The sequence below is a fragment of the Falco cherrug genome, chromosome 8 (assembly GCF_023634085.1).
Source record: "Falco cherrug isolate bFalChe1 chromosome 8, bFalChe1.pri, whole genome shotgun sequence".
NCBI classification, from domain to species: Eukaryota; Metazoa; Chordata; class Aves; order Falconiformes; family Falconidae; genus Falco; species Falco cherrug.
Window position 1 is genome coordinate 32516452 of NC_073704.1, and position 21450 is coordinate 32537901.

Below are 21450 nucleotides of genomic sequence, written 5' to 3' on the forward strand. Positions count from 1 at the left end.
CTCTGCTTTCCAGGAGATGCAACCCACAGTGTGCCTGGCACTCTGCTCTTGGATGCCTCGCTTTGCATGTGGTCATATGGAAATACTGTTTTCCTATATACCATTTACTAAGCATCCCATGTTGCTCAGCATGCCATTTTCCCCACGGCGTGTGGGGATGCAGAGGAGTGATTGCACTCACATCATGAATATTGCAGCTCTAGGCACAGGCTGGCCATGGCAATGGGCACCAACGATGATGTGGGAGCTGATGTCCACAACAGCTGGTCTTGCACCACTTCCTCTGCCCTATAGAGCCCCACTACTCCCCCACTACCTCTTTAACTCTATTTATTCCCCCAGAGCTGGGGATGGGGAGGGTCAGGCTCTTTACAACTCCCCCTCTGCTGCATCTCATCATGATGCTTTTTGCATTGGATTTATTTTTCTCTCTTTAAGATGGTTTCTTTGAAGTCAAGGAGGAGATCAGAGGAAGCTGAACAAAAGTTAAAAGCCTCAGTCAAGTCAGGGCAAGGTAGTAAACCCCAAAGGACCTTTGCCTGGCTCATTCATAACGCTGAGGCATGAGCAAAATGAGGCTGGATGAGTTGCTCCTGTCAGTCACTAACAAACGCAAACTGAAAACATGGAACAAATGTTCTACCAAAGCAAACCACAAGATGAAGCAATAACAAAATCTGCAGTGAAGGGGAGGAGGCATCAACTTGACAGCTCACTGCAGATGCCTTCTCTGCTGAGCACAGCAGCCCCATGTACCCCAGCCCCATGTACCCCAGCCCCAGCCTGCCGCCTGCACGTTGGGAAGGCCTGGGGGAGCCTGCAGGCAGATGCTGGAGCCCAGCCTAATCTCACCCCTCAGCCCCAGCCCAGTAACGTGTGTAGACACGTACACCCTGTGTGGAGCCGTGCCTGGGGCAGGGGCAGCCCTGGGACCCCACTGGCACAAAGCTCTCGGGCCAGGAGGCTATGGGGCAACACAGAGGAAAAACAAGATCCTGAACATGCATCTCTCTGTCTTAAACACGCAATGCTCATCTTTTTTCCTCTCCTCACCCTGCCTTTTCCTGCCACTTTGCTTTCTCCTCTGGCATCTTTCCTGCTCCTTTGAACATGCTCCCAGGAGAGCTTGTGCTGTCACACTCACTCAGCAAGCTTTCAAACATGAGCAGGGAACAGAGGAAAGGCTTAAGTGTCAGGGGCCAAGCAAAGCTATCAAGTTGTGCTTTTCTACTTGGGATTTCTTTGCCTTTCCAAAACAGACTCAAGGGTCTCTTTAGAAACCTGCTTTGCTGCTCCTTGCTTTGCTCCAGAAATAGCATGCCCTTGAAAAGCTGGCACATTGGCTTTGCCACCGTTTCCCTGAAGATACCAGGAAGGTTGAAAACCAGCAACGACCCAGAGACAACCTAACTGCACACTGAGAGGTACCGTGGCGAACATGTCAAAACTCCTGTGGCTCAGAGACCCCAACCTCCCTTTGTGCTGCGGATGCTTTTTTGAGCATGCTCCAGGGGACAGACACTGCCAGGCAGGACGGAACAATCCCTGGGGTCAGGGTGGCCAATGCCTCGTGCCCCAGTGGCTCTCCCAGCCGCTCTCCCAGCCGCACCCGCCTTCCCACGGGGTAGACCGGACAGGGCAGCACAATAGCCATTTCCCTCTTTGCAAATACTATAATTGGAGTTACCACACCACATTTTCACAACCCACAATGAGGGTCGGATGCTCAGGAGACCTTGATTCCTGTTTAGTCACTAAGAGGGCAGAGATTTTCAAAGAGGCTGGCATATTGTGTGCTATATTTATCAGAAAATAGCCCTAAATATCAAATGAGGGCCATAGCCTGGCTTTTGAAAAAGCCTTTAAAAATCCCAACCACCTGGCTTACCCAGATGGGTACAAAGTGATGCTGAAAATCTGTTACCTTGCCATGGTACGTGGCACCATGCTGTTGGTGCTACCCTCATGCCACTGCACTGCCGCCTAAATCCCGCATCAAACGTGTCCCTCAGACACTCTGAGGCTGGTCAGTAAGATGTTTCCACTGGCAGCAGCAAGCTGAAGGTGGAACTGAGCCCTTACCCTGTGCAGATAGGGTTTTTTATATTTTGCATAGCAAACAAGACCTGTAAGTAGCAAGTAACCACATGTACAAGATGTTAGATCTCTTAGCCCTCTGCACCCATCACATCTGAGCGCCCCACAGCCTTTCAGCTATTTATCATCACAACACTGTTTGGCAAGAGACATGAACAAGAAAAACAGAGTAACTTGTGCTGGGTCCCCAGAGTTGATGACGGAGCAAGAACTGGGCAAAAGCCTCTCAGGTTTCAGCTCAGCTCCCCACTCTCTACAATAAGCCCTTCTCTGTCTCTCAAGGGTCAGTGTGGATAGTCAGTATTTCCTAACAGAAATCCTTGTCCCAACATACAAGATGAGGGCAGGGAAGGAAAACACATAGGAGAAGAAAGGTTTTGCCTGCAGCCACAGAGCAGAGGAGAGGAAGGACCATCCCAGAGGCAGGACCATGACCTGGAACCTAGAGATGCCCATTTCTAAGATGTCCATCCCAGAGCCTGCAGCACATGAGTTATTTCCAGGCACATTTTTCTCACTCTCTGATCAGATTTGGAATGAAGAAAGCATGTCCTCCTATTTCAACTGCAACCCAGCAGACACTGCCAGAAGCAATATATAACCACTACTGCAATTCTTATTGATATGTCATCTGAAAACCACATTTCTTCGGAAGCCCTACAACAGCTGCTGGAACTAGGGGATGGACACCCTGATCCTACAGAAGTCATTTTGACCACTGGCAAGCAGACAAAGACCTTGTTTAAAATGCAGTAAAAACAGATTTCATGATCTGAGGAGTAGCTAAAAAATAATATAACCATTAAGCTTAAAATTTATTAGGAACACAGAAGAAGAATAAATTCATAATAATTTTCAGATACTTATTTTTAAAATATTGATGATATATTAGTATAAGCTTGTGAGTTTAAAGCACTTCTCCTAAGTTCGCTGAGAGTTCAGACAAAATCAAAACAGGCAAAGACACACGTCATCTCTGCTCTGTGCCACTGAACTGGAGCCCAAAGCTGTCAGGCCCCTTTCTCCCTCTTCTCAATCACTGTGACTCACAGCGTGCTCCAGAAAGAGATAATATTTTTCCTAGGGAGAGACTGTATCTTCAGTGTCTGCTGAAAAGTCCCCTAACTAAATAAAAGAAACTTGAGCTGCTAATATTTATTCATAATATGGTGCTTCTTGCACGCACAGTGATACGCGCGCACACACACACACTCATTTCCACTGGAAAAAAAAAGTTGAAGCAAAATTCAGGCAAAATACCCTGCATAAAGAGTAATACCTCTGCAGGAGTGGTCCATCTTGTTGTATTTGAAGTACCCACTTTTGCACTGGCAGAGTGCGACTCCATCAAAGTCGGTGCATTCAGAAGTTTCCTTGTCGCACTCAGGGTCTTTCTGCTTGCACAAGCTGCCAACTGTAGGGAAGAGGCGGCCAACATCAGCGTGATTCTCTCTGAACCCAGCCTTATGCTCATTTGCTTTCCCCAGGCATCACGTTCAGCTCATGGGCTGCTTTAGTCCCCCCCCCTTTTTTTTTAATAATATTTTTTCCATTAGGAGACAGTCAATGTTACACTATGTCACCATTTCTTGCCTATCTACTGCCATTTGTACAGGCAAACAGGGGGGCAAATAAATGTTTCAGCTCAGAGGCAGGAAATTAAAAAGAAAAATTTGGTTTGGCCAAGCTGAAAAATATTCATCCCCAAGACAGTTCAACAAACCAATTTTTAAGTTTATATCAAGCAAAATATTTTGCTCTGCCCAAAACAATTTTATTTTCCATTTCAATATTAAGCACTGGATTTTTTCATTTTTCAAAGAAATAATTTGTCCTTTCATTTACCTTACTTCGAAGCAGTGTTTTATTTTAGAAAGTGAGATTTGTGCAACGAGCATACAGCAAAACCGTGGATAAATGATGGAAATTGTGTCACTGAATTTACATTTTTTACTGGGAGGTCAGACTAAATGGAATGAACAAATGAAAAAATATTTATGAGGAATAGGATTTTATGGAAAATCTGTCACTTATCTGGCACTCACCTTTTATAAACCTCCCCCTGCTGGATTCATCTTTTTTTCTTTTTTTATCTGACGTCTTTTACATAATTACACAAGAACATAATTTGTTTCTTATACTGCTTATTGCAAGTGAGAAGCAGACGTCACCAGAAGCATCGTGTCAGAGGTAACAGCTAGATATAATCTAAGCTGGTCTACCAAAACAGATAAATTCAATCCATGGTGGAGTGTGGCTTTAAAATACGGCATGTTAAAATAAAAACACGTATAAAATTCTCATCTTCATGTTTACTTTGCTAAAATGATCCAATGGGGTTCCCACTACATTCAGGCTAAGCGCTGCTGCCCTTCATTCTCAAAGCCAAACCTTGAAGCCTCACATGCCAAAGTCACAGAGCTCCACATGCAGAAGGTTCCTTGCAGGAGCCCATCTTTCAGGGGTGCTCACTCCCAGTATCCTGCTGGTACCTCTCATGGCTAAATCTCTACTGTTCCCTTGGAAACAAGGACTGGGAGGTGCAGGGCACAGGGCCACCACCACCGATGGGGTCCACCTGGAGAAGGTCCTGCACAACACTCGTGTTTCCACAAGTGTCTCTGCGCTGCACCCATGTTCCCCTTTGGCTGGTAGAGGACTGGGTACAGAAATCGAAAGCTCTCGATTGTGAACTGTTTTTACACCCTGCAACACTGAAATTGGGCAGGCAGGAGCACGGGGCTCCCCGCAGAAGCCTCCAGTAGCTCTGATCAACTGTACGGGGGGGGGTGACTCTTGGCTTTCACGCCGATTCCCCGGCTCCCGGCCACATGTGTAGAATTAAGACTTAAGGTTTTTTGATCTGGCCAGGGCCCGGTGTCGCTTCCCAGAGATGAAAGGCTGCCCTACAATGTCTCTAATCCTGTGCTGTGTGATGTTTTCAGAGAGGCAGATCTCTCACACATGTGGAAAAGATAAGGTTCAATGTCTGCATCCCTTTTGTACTGCAAGGCTCCTAAGATGAATCCCATTTAAATAGGATAAAAAAGATTCAGAGGGGTTTTTCCGAACATCAAAATCTTTCTCCCTGTTATAAAAGCAGCCAAATAAAACATCCCTTTCCCCTCCTGGCCCAGTCCCTCCAGACACTATTTACCTCTGTGGAGTGGTTTCAGGCTGGAGATGAACTGGCAGGCTTCAGTGGGGGATTTGCAAGCTCGAATGTAGCTTTTCACACTGCTGACAACATCATAGAATGTCACGTTGGACGCTAAAGAGAACGTGGATTGCACTGAAACATGCACAAAATTTGTCTCCCTAACAGAAAACAAAACAAAACAGCCCTGAGTACCACAGGTCAGTCTGATGTCATCGTTAGCACTTTATACATAGGACTCTCATTAACACAAGCGAAACAGCCGTGCGTTGTAACAGACCTTAAAAACAGGACAAACTTGCACACAGAGAGGGAAATTTGGGGCTGGAAGGATGCTGGTATCTCACTTTGAAACCAGCCATAAATCCTTCCTGGGCAGCTCACAAGCCTATCCCCAAGGCACTCAGGCCAGGAGGAGGATGCTGGGAGAGCCAGACAAGATGGTCTGGCATTCCCCATGCTCTGTGCCACCACCAGGCTGGATTGATCAAGCCCAGCACTGACTCAGAATGGAGAAAGTGGATCTCACGTTGAATATCCCGAACGCTCAAGTTTCTCACTTTCCCGTGGTAGCCTTAGCCTTACCTGGTCACCTTAACTGTGGAGTGGTGGTACCCCGGCAAGCCCGACAGCGATGCATTGAGCTGCAAGGAAGGAGAGAGCAGCTGTTAGAGCCCCAGAGGATGACGGAGGGAGGCAGCCCAGCAGGATGTAGCACAGGATGGCCCTTCTGGGTCACTGACACCATCCCCTTCATTTGCCAGAGCTGTCTGCTGAGGCCGAGGGGGCTCTGAGTGTCCAGCAGTTCATCTGTTCGATAAGGAAGATGCGCCGTCCTGCTGTCAGCAAGGGACGGCTAAAATCAGCACCGTGCAGTCTTGGACAGGAATGAAGATCTGGCCATTGTGACATGAGCATCTGCCTGGGGCCCCACTGTGCAACAACCACAAAGGCTGAGGGTGAGCCAGGAGCCAGCAGGGAGAGAGCCCCGTGTGAGGCTGTGCTCAAAGCGGCACCCTCAGAGACTGCACATCTTCCAAAGAGCCTCCCTCCCGCTGGATCCAGGCAGTTGTTTGTGTTCACTCCCCAGCACAAACCATGCAGGCAGCATCAAGGTGACTCACTCGAACTCCCCCATCCTTTGGCGACATCTCCAAATCACCTACCCCAAAAAGAGCTGGGCTGAACTGCAGCCAGCCCAGGACCTGCTAACAGGGTGGACTCACACATGCAATGATCTGGCTAAAAAATGCACAGAGATGTACATCCCCATCCCAGGGGTCTTTTTGGAGCAGGTGATGGCACAGCATCTGGGGAAGCCACCAGCTCACCCAGCACTTGCTTTCAGCTGATCGAGGGCCACATGTTTGTGGCAGCATGGCTGGGAAACTCCACCACTAAGAGGAAGGTATGTTTGGGTGGGTGCTGCTGCTGTGCTTCATCCCATGGGGTTTGACTAAGAGCAAGGTGGCACTAGCCGCAGTTCAACCCGTCCCAGCACCTGTGAGATTTACTGGTGAAGGATAAAGCCCAGGGTTACTGTTTTAATGCTTGACCTTGGAGGAGCACTAATGCCCCTTCAAGGTCTGGAAAAGGCAATGCAGCCAGGAGACACTAGGAGAGGATGGAGGCTACAGAAGCGTGAACCCAGCCACACAATGAAAAGGGCTTCACAGTTTTCTGGGCAGATATGCTGTCTTAAGACCCACAGGAGCCAAATCTCTCCACTGCAGTCTTGACAGCCTGGGCGGGACAGGGAAGAGAAGTGTGATGAGATTTAAAAGCATACATCTCACCAATCCTACTTACACCAGACCAGGGTGATTCGATGATTTGATGGACAGCTAAATCCATGCTACAGTCTCATTGCTACAGTCTCATGGCTTCCCATGACAACTGCAGGAGGAGCAAAGGGGACCCGTCCCATCAGCGTCGCCAAAGCCCCAGCAATGACACTCACCATCGCCAAGATTTCGCCCTCGATGTGGGGGAGCTCTGTGTACTTCCCATGGGTAATATTAAGCTTCAGAGGGACCTGGCCAATAAATATTCTTACTGAAAAGGAGAATAAGACAACTTAGTCAGAACACACGTGTCTGTGCCGTGTGTAGCTGTGGTTTCATCTGCCTTACATGAGAGACTGCCTGGAAAACCCCTTCACGCAGAGGACAGAAAACTCATGTCTGAGAGTCACTGCCCCAGTAAAGCAAAGTCCCAGACTTGGGATTTTTCCAAAAAGCTGCTGTGATGTTCCCACAGCCCCAGTCAAATTCCAGAGCTCAATGGTGCTGAACAGCCAGCATTTCACCACAGCATTCACACATTTCACATAGAAACACAGGCTACTTTAAAAGGACCCCTGAACACACAGAGAGAGGGGTAGATTTAGTAACAAGACAGTTTCAGGTACCAAAGCTATTTATAATATTTTGGGGTCAATGCATCCAATCTCTCACCCCTCCCTGCAATGGAAGGAAAGCAAATCAGCAAGTCAAAATAAAGCACTGCAGAAAGGACATTTTCATTTTTTCAAATTGTTGGACAGAATGAGCAACGACATCTGAAAAGAGATCCAAAAGATGCATTTTTCCATGCTTAGATTTATATTAGATTCACGGCAGCAGAATGCAATAATCTGAGTTATCCAGACTCAGAGAGATAATAACCCTAAATCTTGTATTAAGTGTCATGAGATACTTGGTGGAAATGAGAACTCAGGTCTCCAGTTTTATGTTCCACCAGCAAAATAAATATGGTTGCAGATGACATTACAAAGCCTCCAATTCTTTCCCATTTTTTCCCATCCACAGAGCCTATCTTCACCACAAATTTTACATCAGAGAGATCTAATGTAACAACTCTGGGTAAGAATAAGATGAGAATTACCTTCACAGTATTTACATAGTCTGCCCGTATCCCGGTTCAAGGCATAATCAAAACAACTCTAAGTTAGAAGCTGACACATTCCAATTCAAAGAAATGTTTCAAAACACCCTTCAGAGACACCTCACCCATGTTTCCTTAGCAAAATTTCCATGCCTGTAATCCTTGCTGATTAAGGGTCAGAAGGAACTCAAGCAAAACAAATTTCCCTTTACAATGGGACATTGTAAATCCTTGAGATTGAGAATCCTCTCACAGAAAGGAGGGGTTCAGAACCTGAGATCCAACTAATAACTGTGCCACATGAAAAATGCTAGAAGGTACGAAACAAGACCTTGATCTCACAAAGGCTTTCACGGCTGCTTAATTTTCTGCACATGGCTGATCCCTCCGAAGCCAGGCTACACAATGGCCTCACTCACATCCCAAGCCAAGCGCTGTCGCCCAGGTTTGCAGGGCTGGGAGCTACAATGAACTGCTTTTGGGGGGCTGTAAGACACATCAGGAACAGAGGAGGCACATCTGTCCTTCACTAACCAGCCTGGCCCCACCGCTCTGTTGCTATGTTTTTAAGAAACCCGCAGCTATGAGCCTGCTCCCCAGGGCAGCCCAACACGACAGGCGTTAGACCCTGCACTGGTATAAACAGCAAAAGGCTCTCATTAGAAGTGGTGGTTGGGAGGAACATTAAGCCCCTGAACTAGTCTGAGCAGAGGTTAATTTATTTTAGAAGATTACAGATAATTATTTCCATCTTTTTCTCCCCTGGTTTTTCACTTTTGTTTTCTTACCTAAATTGCACTTTCGTTTTCTTACCTAAATTGCACTTTCGTTTTCTTACCTAAATTGCACTTTCCTTTTTCCAGCTCATATCCAAGAGGACACTGACAGATATAGGAGCCACGGGTGTTGTTGCAGGTGGCCAGCGCAGGACAAGGGTTGGAAAGACATTTATCAACATCTATAAAAGCAGAAAAAAAATGAGACTATAGTTAAAGAATCATAAAAATCATCAGTTGTTGGGCTAAAAAAGGTCAGCTTGGCCTCTCTTCTGTGACCTGCTGAGCATTATCAGATGTTTCATTGCATTATTTGCACTTACTGTTTATCCTGTTCTTAATTATTCTGTCAGAGCCAAAAGAATAAATAGAAATCACATTCTCTTGAATATTCATTCAAAAGCCCTTGGGATCCAGTGTTGATCCATGTTAATATGAACACTCAGCTTGTCTACAGCACTGCTTCTCTGCAGATCTCAGGGTGCTTTTCACAGACAAACAACCCTACAGTTATGGATGGAGAGACCGAAGAAGGGACCTTGACAGCCAGAGCTAGACACGGGAGCACAAGCTACTTCACCAAAGTCCTGTCCTTTTCACCCAAACATTGTTTCCATGATCCAAAGCTAATGCTTGAACACTGGTGCAGTCTGTAGGTTACCCAGTAATGGTGGAGACAGCCCTGGCTGCTGTCACCTCCTTTACCAGAGCTGCAGCTTTCTCAGTGCTAGGTTGGGGACAGCCACAGCAGCAATATCTGTCTGTGCCACCGCTCATAATGCCCTTCCCTCTGGGTGAGCAAGGGCTTGTGGAGCAGACACCCACTGTGAAATACAGGGTATCTGGGAATTAATGACTGTAGGCTCGAATACTTCATAGATTAGCCAACTCAAACTACAAATTCTGGAGAAGATAGCCAATACATCCCTTTGAAAAAAAAAAAACCAACCATGTCCTGCTCAAAAATGCTTCTCTTGCTGTGTTTATGATTCACAAGCACAAGCACATGTCACATGTGTGTGCAAGGGCAGACTGTAGGCAGGACTGTGGACTTGTTGTCGACAAGGCACCACAAGGCCAGCAAGGCAGCTCACACACCACCCGTCCCTATTCTGTGGCTGCAGCGAAGCACTGCAGCAGAGGCAGGAAGGATGGGCTTTGCAGGCAAAGCACAAAGTGCCCGAGCCAAACCCACGTGTGCATTTCTGACGGCGCAGACCAGACAGTCCCGAGCCGAGCTCCACATTGGGACACACCATTTGATGCAATCTCCATGTCTCCACCAGCTTGGCACAGCTGCCTCAGCATCAGTGAGAAGATTTCATGTCTCTGATCCAAGCAGCCAGAAATGAGTGGGCATATTTTAAGACATTGGCTTTCACTTTGCTGTCCTTCAGTTTGAGTTTTGTACAGTGGGGGGGACCCAGGGCAGCTTCTTCTCTCATGGCAGTGAGCACCTACGTACAAAGCACCATGTCCAAGGCAGCAGAAGGATCTTTTGCATTCTGGTAAATGGCAAACCTCAGTATTTAAAGGAAAGAGTAACTTGGCAAAAGTGTGAATAAAGGATATGTTACCTTATTTTTTCTATTAAAGAAATGCATTACCCTACAGTGATATTTTTTTTTTTTGCAAGAAGCCATAGCTAGAATTAAAGCAAATTAGCCTGAGAAATAACCTTTAAATATTTAATTATTGGATGTAATATATACTGTTGCCAGTATTTCACTGACATTAATGCAATTAGCACTCACAATATCCCACAGTGGCAGAAGGGCCAGGCTCCTGAACTTTAAACACACAGTCAATTCCCATTAATATAAAACTTCAGTCAATACATTTACTTGAGAAGATAAGGAGCCTGGCAGTGGTAGTAAATGATTGTAACAACACACTCATCGGGACTATGATACATAGCCTACCAGGAGAAGCAACAGGCCCTTGAGTAGGAGATTATTTAGTGGGGAGAAAATGACCATAGGTTGTAATAACAGAAGGTGTTCCGACAGAAACATCAAGTGCTGGCCAACCTTCTTTCCTCATGAATAAGATAGATATCGATCAATATCAGTTGATATTGTCAATCGATCAACAAGCACAAAATGCATCCTACATTTACCTAGAAGGGCAGCTTTATTTTCTTAAAAATCTCAAATTTCAGCTTAAAGTTTCGATCAGAAACGCTCACCAAAACGTTCACCCTCTTCGAGAAGTTCAGCTTGGTTGTTAAACTCTTAAAAATATCAACATGGAGACCGAGCTCTTATCCTCAAACGCTGCTGACAACAGACCTGTCATACATACATACATACATACATAACCCTTTAAAGACCCTAGAAGGGGGAGCCAGGCACTCCTGCCCCCCTCATCCCTGGCCCCACGACTGATGAGTGCCATTAGACATGTTACCTGTTGCTGGAGATGACATCCTCAGCCCAGTCGTGCTGCTTGATGGAGGAATGGTGGTTGGTTTGGTAGCAGCCAAAGTAGTTACAGTGGTCACAGTGGTCTTGCTGGTTGCAGGGGCTTCAGAAGAACTCGTAACAGGGGTGTTTTCCTCAGTGACTTTATGAGGCCTTGCAGTGGTGGGATCCACAGCTTCTGTGCTTTCACCAGTGGTATACATGTGCTTCGTGGCAGTGGGTGTTTGAGCACTGTGGTCTTTCACAGTGCTAGCATCACCTGAGGTTGGCTGGTGACTGGCCGCCGTTGTCAGCACAGGAGGTTTCACCGTGGTCTGTGCCACTGCAGGGACAATGATGCTGTGGTTTGTTGCACTTGGTGAGGAACTAAGGGGTGCCTCCGTTGGTCCAGACCGTGAGGCATCGCTGGCCATGGTGAGCAGTGGCGTTGCTTTCCCGAAGCTGCCCCCCTGGGCAGTGGTGGCTCCCAGAGAGGCAGTCTCCTTTACAGTCGCAGGAGTGGACATGGATACAATGCGTCCACCAAGCTGTTCCATGGGCACCGTAGGGAAAGAAGAGCCAGAGGAGGTGAAGGTGGTGCTATTTTGGGGCTGACGCATGACATTGTGTTTGTTGGTCCCTCTGGGCGAGCTCCCAGCCACGGCAGCTGTGGAGGGCACCTGCCTGACCACAGCTGTAGCTACAGAGGTGCTTGCTTGATCACTATCATTGGACTGCGAGATGGATGTTGGTGATGAAAACAGGGGCAATAAAGATGCTAATGAATAAGATGGGGAAAGCGATGAGGAAGTGGGCAAGGAGGATGACAAAGCCTGCAGAGGGGGTGAAGATGCCAACACAGAGGGCGAGAACGGCTCAGATGGTTCTGATGATGTAAACAGATCAGTTGGTGGTGGTGTTGATGACGGCAAGTGATGCAGCAACGAGAGTGAGGAAGAGGCTGGAAGTGCCGATGAAGACAGAGATGACGGGCTAGTGGTCAGCAACTCAGAGTCAGTGTTGAAGAGAGTTGTGTTTTGTACGCTGCCTGCAGAAGCAGAAGTCAACAGTTTGGAAGAGTGTACCAGCAATGGCTCTGTAGATGGTTCCATGAAACTGCCATCACTGGATACATTGCCCCTCCTGCCCTGTGCCACAGAAGATTTTGATGAATCAGAAGGATTGGAAATTTCAGTAAAAAAGGTGGAACTTTCTGAGGACTCAGCAGAGGTGCTGCTATTCGAGATAGATAGGAGGGTCCTTTCTCCTCCTCTGGTATATGTGGTTGAAATGTACGTGCCATCCGTATGAGAAACCGAGGTCCTTTTCTCAGCATCGACACTACTGACTGGCTGATGGCTACTTGAAAAGCCTGGAGTAAAAGGACAAAATGTATTAGAAAGACAAAGTAATATGAAAGTATTTAGATGTCGTATTAAAATCACTTGCTAAATACATGAAACACTCTGTCTGTGAATTGGCCTGTGCTCTTCTCAAAATTTGGAGCACCATCCAAGCATGGTATCCAATTAGGAGTCTTCTGCACTCCTTACTAGATTCTAAATTGGTAAACTCGGATAGACACAAGGCTCCCATGAAACATGTAGGTTTCTAAAATACTGTTCTTCCAGTATTGCTTTTCTAACGTGATTGAGCACCTACCATTCCATGATATTTTGTGGCAAGCTAAGCAGGAAAACCCATCTGTTCTTTTTATCACTCATAATTTAGAAAACTTATATCCCCTCCCTCTTATACTCCGTTCCCAACTAAAGAACATCCGACTTATTCAGTCAATTTGTTTTTAGACACAGCGAACTTCATGCCTCTGCAGGATGAAATTATTACATTATGTTAATTTGCAGTTTATCATGAACTCATGATTGAAAACTTTGCAGTCAGGAAATCCTAAACAACTAGCACATCAGTCTGCCAAAAATTCAGATCATTCAGCATAAAAGGTGCAGCAAATCTTACATATTATAATACAAATTTCAGATGTACAGCTAAGTTCAGTAACCTTTAAAAGTAAAAACCAGGGTATTGAAAATGTTAATTCTACAATTGACTTAGGTCATCGTGAAACACTCGTGAAAGCATAACCCAAAAGAAACCAGTTGGGATGCAAAAAAATAATGTGGCCATCAAAACAGGAGAGCATCCCTGTTTGGGTTCATGGGTTCCCTTCTGGAACGATTTTCCAGCTAAGTGGGGTTTGGCTTTGAGTTCTTTGATGAAAACATTCTCCTGAGTGAACCTGCAGGTGGCATTGCATGTACTAATGAAGGAGAACTATGTACGCAACACAGGTAATTATACGCAGGACAAAGTGAACTTCCCCGCGCCCCGCAGCGTACACTGGCAGACATGAGCTTACCTGTGAGATCGTTCTGGAAAGAAGAGTCAGTGGGTATCTTGGAAGAATGTGTGAAGAGCGTCTCTGTCGCAAAGCCCGTGAAGCCCACACTGCTGGCAGAGGCATTTGCTGTCCCACTCTGCTCCACGGCCACCAGCCGAGCTGACGCAGGAGAGCTGGCAGTTTCAGCGTAGGAAGTGGAGTGCTCCATGGCACCAGCCAGCGCATCGTCCGACACCGAGTGCAGCATCCTCTCCACACCACCGGCAGATGTGGATGTACCGTATGCAGGACCAGTGACGGGGCTGGACACACTTTCCTTGGCACTCAAGCTGCTTAGGGAGTGGTGGCTGCTGCCCACGGCTGGAATGGGATTGAAAAGCAGGCATCTGATTTTATCATCTCAGAGCAGAGAGCACTTGTGAGCCCTACAATAGTTCTGTTTGCATATGCATATCAATAACATTGTGCAGATAAACACGGATTAAATACAGATTAAGTAGATCTCATATATCTATCACCTTAAATATGGATTTAACACACAAAGCCTACTCCAAAGAAACAGGACTGTCCAAATACAGAAGGACAATCAGTACCATTAGAGTCATAATGGCATATTTATGTTATTTATAATTATTGCCCCAACACAGGCAGGTAGTATATGTGTCCTACAGCAAGAAGCTACACATCGCATTCCTGAGAGTTTTTGTTAAGCATCAACAGCTGTAGTTACACAACTCCAAGGAGCAGAATCACCACCACTTACAAATTCTCCCCACAACACCCACAACAGCTCTGACACGTGTTGGCAGTCATAGCAGCCCCACGGAAGAGGGGAAGGGAGAGGCAGTGGGGTTTTTTCAAATTCAAATGCCATCGCAGAGTTCAGAAAAACTCACTGGAAGGTTCGCTGGTGGCTAAGAAGTAGGTAGAGACCCTGGATGAAATGGTGACCTTGGGCTCTGGGTACCCTGCTCGGCCAGACGAGACATGTCCCACTCCAGGCCATGCCGTGGAGGACAGGAGGGGGCCGGTGTGGGACTCCTCTGCTGTGTCTGGGTGAGACATGGGGCTTTCTGCCGTTGTGCCCCACGTGCCACGGCTAGCTACAGCCTGAGATGTCTCCTTCTTGTGGCTGGAGAGTGTGGTCGAGACATACACGGTCTCAGTAGGAACACCAGAAACTCTTCTTCCTCTCTCTGGAATTGCAAAGCAGAGATATACATAGATATATACAAAAAATACTTATTTTGTATATTAATAATACCTCTGAGGCCTGTATAGGGACTAAAATCTGAGTATTTCTATCTCCACAGTGGAGGTGGCACTTGGTGACCAGCATCACTTATTTGCTAAGTGGTGTTCCCAGGCAATCTGTACTTTAACATCAGAAAAATAAAACAGACTGGGGAGCATGGCATTTCTGAAGGAGAACAGTGGCAGGGAGGTAGGTCCTGCCCTTGAACGTCCTGCAGAAAATTCCCTTGGGTGGACCAGTGGGTTTCAAACCAGCTCTGGTGTGACCCTGGCAGCAGAGCTGAGGCTGAAGCACAATAACTGGGAGATAATGAAACGCAAAAAGTCTGTTGATCCCCTGCCACATCTCATGCTAGGCTCCCCCAGCTTGAGGGCGGAGGTCAAGGCTCCACGGCAGCCAGAAGAGCTGCCTGGCCATCTAGCTCCCAACATGGGAAGCGCTGCCCCAAGTGCTGTGAGGCAAGTACCTCACCAGCCACACAGTGCTCAGATGCCCTTCGCCATACATCTGGCTTACTAAAAAGGCACATCTAGTTTAAAACTAGGAAAGGGAGAGTGGGAGCTCGGACCGGGGGTGAGGGGATGGGATGTCCTCCACACAAACTGGAAAACCACAAGACACACCTGAAGCACTTGGTGAAGGTGAAGGCACTGAAATTCTGGGAGAAAATGCAGGCAGCGGCTTTGTTGGAAGCTCACCAGGTCCAGCACTGCTCTGTGAAGCATCGCTCTGCCTCCCAGGCTCTGCTGCTGATGAGGATGGCAGAAGGACCACGTCCATGGAGCTGGTGTGGGGTGGAGCGGGAGCAGAGCTCCCTGCCATGCTGGATGCAGCACGAGTGTCTGACATGGGTGCTGTGCTCCTCTCCCCACCACTGGTGGTTATCACTGATCTGGGTGTACTGGTGAGAGGAGCATCGGGCAGGCGTCCTCCTGTTGCTGAGGCCCCTTCTGCTGAGAAAGGGCAAAGCAAAATGGAGTTATACACCCTAAGCTAGAAAGAGGTGGGCATGCTCTCTTCCACCACCACCCTTAGGCTGATGGCACAGATGTGACATGACGGAAGATCTAAACCCAGAGAAAATGCTAACTGTGAAGACACAACCCTTGCTGGTGCATGACTCTGCTGCTCACAGGAGGACACCCTGAAGAAGGCACTAGAATAAGTCATGGGGGCACTGCTGGGTTTGCTGCCCTGCCACAGTTTCCAGCACCGCAGTCCAGCTGCGGGGCCCACGTGCCCACACTGCCACCACAGCACCAGCAGTGAGCGAGGCAGGGTTACAGCGGCACCTGACACCCCGACACTCAAAACATAGCACAGCAGGCTTCTATGGCACCAGTAAATATAGCGTTTGCACCCCTGGGTGGTAGTCAGGAATGACTGGTGTGGCCTCCTGCTTGGCCACAGGACTGCTCTTGCGGTAAGGCTGAGTTTTTCTTGTAACTAAATGCAAAAAACCGCTAATGCATTTTTCTCTGGAAGTTGAAATTTCCCTCCATAATGCCCAATGCCATTCTCTAACACCTTCTAGCATGCCCTCACTCCTCCATACAGAGCAGATGTTTGAGATCTACAGGAAGAAGCCCCACAGGACAGTCAGAGCTCACCTGGGGAAGTACTTTCTGAAGCAGTTGGTGAGCTTGTGAGCAAAAGGTCCGTGGATGACACGGTGGCACCTCTGCCAGCACCACCCTGGGCACCCAAAGAGGATGAGGTATGGTCTGGAGAGCTGATGGTTTCTGTACCAGCGGTGGAAATCTCTGTTGTTTGGGCCAGCCTGGTGCTGGCTGACAGAGATCTTAACGTCCTCCCTCCACCCTTGGTGGCTGCTGTGGAAACGGAGGCGCTGTTGGTAGGGAAATAAGTTCTTCTCTCTGTTGACAGGATGCTGAGTGACACATGGCTGCTTCCAGTAGCTAAGACGTGATAAAGAAACAATTTACATTTTTACACATGTGAAATTATAAATAAACAAATGAGCTTTCTTCCAGTAACCCCCAGAGGCAGCAAGTAGAAAATAGAGAAAAGATGTCAATCCAGAGAAAATAGGAAATTTTCAAAGACATGAATCCTTCCTATTGAAATCTGTCTTCTAAAAAACATGGTTTGATGCTGAGAAAAGTGCTAATATAAAAAAACTGTTGAACTTATAATGTTGTGCACTTGATTTCACCATTATGTGCCCGAGTGCACGCCACACTGCTAGAACAAACAAGTGCTGTAACAACCCAGAAAAGCCTGGAAATCAGTTCAGACAAGGCACTACGCTGGGTGGCATGAAGGCCTTAGAGAAAAAGTTTGAAGAAAGAGGATCAGGGGGATCGCACCACTTCAGCACCGCAGCAGGGTCTGGGACCAAACCGTGGCATAAAAGACCTCAGAGATCACATTCCAAGCTGCCTTAAATTTGTTGAATTCGTTCAATTTCGGGGAAGCAGCATGGTCCAAGGTGTTAGGACAGAGGGCAGGAACTGAAGTCCAGTCCCTGGGGCTGTAGGGACATGATCTAACCCTTGTTTGCTTAGTACTCTTGCCTATAAAATAGAGATAACAACTGGAGATAGTAAAAACAGAATCGTGATTTGGAAGTTAATTATTTTTCTTGGCTTAATGAAACTTCCCACACATGTGCCCTTTCTGTAAAAAACCCAAACCACATTTTTTGGTCAAGCAAGAACTGAAATATTTCAGAGACTAAATCACGCTACATCCTTTCAAACAATACATTCTGCATAACAGAAAAGTCAGGCAAGTGCAAGATACAGTAACAGTCCTCTGTTTGCTTACAGGGAAAAGGGTATTTCACTTCTAACTTGAGCTCACCTGGGGAAGGACCTTCCGAAGGGGAGTGAGAGTGCGTTAGCGATGAGTCTGCCACCCTCTCAGTGAAATCCGTGATTTCTCTGGGCCCACGAACTTCGTAGGTGTCTCTCACAGAAGACACGGATGAGGGCTGGATGGTGCCCAGGGTCCTGTACGTGCCAGTACTGGAAGTAGAGACTTCTACTGCCCACCAGCTGCTGCCTGTGGCCGAGCTCGGGGGCCTCCCGCTGCCAGTGGCCGTGGCTGAGATGAAGACGCTGGTGGGAGAGGAAGCAAGGGGGTTCTTCTCTGTTGCTGAGCTGTTAACTGCTTGGTGGCTGCTTCTGACACCTAAGACACAAGAAAATCAGGTTGGAATTATACATGTAAAGCTATACATTTGAGGGATTGTTTGTGTAATGTACATTTTTATACTGTTCATTAAGAAACTGAATAGACCAAGTTCTCAAGCTCTGCAAAGAGGTGAATCCCTTATGTTCAAGCACATGTGGCTTACAAAAGGCCATGAAATCTCAACTTAAACCCATGGTTTTTAACTGCAGGCTGTGCACAAAACCTGACTTACTCATTTCAGCTCTTTCAAGCTGAAATCAGGAGTGTACACCTGTAACTTCAAGCCAAATCTGGAGGATGAGCTAAAACAGGCCTGGGTTAGGTTTTCTAGTGGCAAGCCAGAGACTCCAGCTGCCACCTCAGCACCAGGCTGATGGCACGGCCATGGGGCTGAGCCCCTCACCCAGCACCAGCCACACAGGGCTGGACACAGCCTCACCCGTATGATGCTCAGAAATGCCCCAGCCTGGTGCTCACCCCAGCCAGCTTTACCCCAAGTCTAGCAGGCATGCTGCCCCAGGGCTCCCCCAGACCGCACCCCGGCGATGCCAATATTCCACTAGCTCACCAGGAGCAGGAGCTGCACTACCACTTGCAAAGCAATGGGCTTAACTGTGAATTAATGGTGCATGGGGGGTAGAGCTCACTGGAGACCACTTCAAGGGCACAGGGCAAGTCAGCACTGTCGTGGCTGTGGGGACCCCCAAAATGCTGCCTCTCTTACAGACCAGCCTGCATGGCAGATGCTGCGCCAGGCGACAGCTGCAAATCCCCAGCAAAAGTGTCTCTGGCAGGGAAAAAGTACATGCACATATTTCTAACCAGTGGCTGCTTTTCCCAGCACGGGAGTTTCATTAGCAGCGAGGACATCGATGTTTTGCGCTTTTTCACCCAAAACTGCGATCCAGTCCCACCCTTCCCACCAGCCCCGCTGCCAGCCTGATGCAGCCAGTAATAAAAATATCCATGTATCCAATAGTGACTGGTGGCCATATCTGAAGAAAAACAGCACGGGGATGCAAAATCTCACCCAGCCCTGAAGCAGCCAACTTTCAGACTAACAGGTTTACCTCTGGAAGTACTTTCAGAGGCAGAGAGGGAGCTTGTGAGCAAAGGCTCCCCGGGAGGCGACAGGAGATCGGTGTCTTCCCGTGAGCTGTTAGGATGGTGTGTCCTGGCCCCCAAGGAGGAGAAGGTCCTCCCCAAAGAGCTGGTGGGTTTGGTGCTGGTGACAAAGTCGCTTGCCACACTGGCTGTGTGGCCACTTGTGTGGGACCCCGGTGCCCCTGCTGGCACACTGGGCATGTCAGCATCCTGGGTGTCCAAACGCAGGGTCGCCTCCTCTGCAGCTGGGATGTTCTTGGGTTCATAATTGCTGCTAGAGGCTAGAGAAAGGAGAAAAGAAATGTAAAACTGCATACACATAAATGAAAACAGTCGGGTAGGTTTCATCCCTCTATCAGTAGATGTAGTCAACGTGTGTGTGAATATTCAATACGGAAATATTTAATACTAGGAAATCATTAAGACAGGGGAAAAAAAAGGTCTCCATATAGGAACTCCTGAAGTTACTGCTTGCAAAATTCAACTGAAAGTTCAAGGAAAATCTATCCTCCTCTTCCAACAAGAATAATATTTATCCATACTTTCATTTCTGTGAAATGTTTTTAAACGTACAGAATGTGCCAAATACAATATTATTCCTCCTTTCTTTAAAATAAAAAGGATGTATTTTGTTTATAAAGAGTCTTTAAATAATGATCTGAGTTATACAGCTAGCTATCAAAACTCACTCATGGAAGCACTTTCTGAAGCAGACGGCGAGTCCGTGAGCAGTAGGTCTGTGGTACCTCTGCCACCACCACCTTGGGCACCCAAAGACATCCCAGGGGACCAGGTCTGGTTTGAAGAGTCCATGATTTCAGTACCAGAGGTGGCAATCTCTGCTCCATCAGCCAGCTTGGTGCCGGCTGGCAGAGACCTTAACGTCCTCCCTCCATCCTTGGTGGCTGTTGTGGAAACAGAGGTGCTGGCGGCAGGGAAATCCGAAACTCTTCCCTCTGTGGCTGAGATGTTGGATGGCTCATAGCTGCTTCCAATGGCTACGGCACAATAAAAAAATCTGGATTTATACATATGAAATTATAAACAGATGGATCCATTTTCTTCCCAGATGCTTACAGCGCACATATGGACATTAAGCATAGGAAGTTTTCAATCTGGACAAAGTGCTCTTTTGGAAAGGTATGAATCCCCTCACCACAGGAAGACCTAGCACAAAACTCAGGGCTCAATGCCAGGGCAGCACAGCTCTGTGAGAGCCAAGGTGGCTCGGCCAGCACGAAATCCCACGGGACGAGGACTGCAGGGACTTGCCTTTACATCCCACCTTTGCTCTAAGGCTCGTGGAAATCAGCCCAGGCTCTCTTAGTATTTTTTGTAGCTTGACCATGCATCAAACAGCAAAAGGGGGAAACCTGCCCACGGCCATGTTCCTGTATGAGCCTCCAGCTTGCTACACATCCCAGGGCTTAACAGGACATGGGGAAAAATGCTTAAAGAAGCACAAAATAGGGTAAACCAACAAATCATAGACTAACCGAGCTCCCCCGCGGCAGTGCTTTCCAAAGCTGGGTGAGAAGGGGCAAGCTGGTGCTCCATGGAGGGCCTGGGGAAACGTCCCCATGCTGGGGCCACCGAGGAGGGCTTCAAGGCCAGGGGCTGAGCTGCAGAGCCTGGTGCTGTCCTTCTGACACCAGACCTTGGGTCTTCTGCAGCCCTAACGCTGTGCCCAGCAGCTGTGACAGAGAAGGGATGTGTCAACATGAGAACCCTGGAGATGCGTTGGCTCCCAGAATAAGAACCCGGCAACATGGAGGTTTCCATAAGTTCATGTGCAGTGGGGCAAAGTCTCCGTTTCTGAGAACACCAGAAACTGGCTGCTTGAAAAGCAAATGAGGGGAAGCCATGGAGCCCAGGGATCCTGGGTTTGTTGTCCTGTACAGGTCATTGAGGCACAGACATCTCACCCTGTCTAGCCAAGAGCAAACCCACCCCACGTGGCCATGAGCGTGGGTTACCAACCCAACACCCCACCGCAGCACCAGTCGGGGGGGGCACAGCTCAGGTGGGGCTGGGACCCCGCCTTTGTTCTGCAGCTGGCACTGAACCAGGTGAGATATTCTGCAGCTGCAGTTGCCCACCCTGCAGAAAACACAGTGATGAGGCCCAAAGACCTTTTTTTTCTTTTCACATGGAAAATGTTGGGGCTTTTTAGACCAAATTATTTTTCTCATTGCTTTTTCATGTTTTCAGCAGGGAATTTCAGCTAACCATCCAGATAGTAACAAACAGAGAAA

The 21450-nt window shown here is 47.7% G+C and overlaps 1 protein-coding gene across 6 annotated transcripts in view; it reads right to left on the reverse strand.

Moving 5' to 3' along the window:
- HEG1 (heart development protein with EGF like domains 1) overlaps positions 1 to 21450 on the reverse strand; it is a 59410-nt gene that overhangs the window by 12813 nt on the left and 25147 nt on the right. For 3 of the 6 annotated variants that reach the window (XM_055718420.1, XM_055718418.1, XM_055718422.1), the window contains exons 5-18: positions 20692 to 20889; positions 19885 to 20193; positions 19162 to 19476; positions 17759 to 18088; positions 16543 to 16851; positions 15556 to 15885; positions 14574 to 14873; positions 13696 to 14037; positions 11326 to 12690; positions 8979 to 9098; positions 7215 to 7309; positions 5840 to 5898; positions 5255 to 5415; positions 3377 to 3511 (exon numbers count right to left, since the gene is read on the reverse strand). In XM_055718420.1, the coding sequence (XP_055574395.1) occupies positions 3377 to 3511; positions 5255 to 5415; positions 5840 to 5898; positions 7215 to 7309; positions 8979 to 9098; positions 11326 to 12690; positions 13696 to 14037; positions 14574 to 14873; positions 15556 to 15885; positions 16543 to 16851; positions 17759 to 18088; positions 19162 to 19476; positions 19885 to 20193; positions 20692 to 20889 (4368 nt within the window). Of the gene's footprint in view, positions 1 to 3376; positions 3512 to 5254; positions 5416 to 5839; positions 5899 to 7214; positions 7310 to 7343; positions 8929 to 8978; positions 9099 to 11325; positions 12691 to 13695; positions 14038 to 14573; positions 14874 to 15555; positions 15886 to 16542; positions 16852 to 17758; positions 18089 to 19161; positions 19477 to 19884; positions 20194 to 20691; positions 20890 to 21450 lie in introns of those variants that run through there. The other 3 variants (XM_055718419.1, XM_055718421.1, XM_055718423.1) reach the window with 3 other exon arrangements.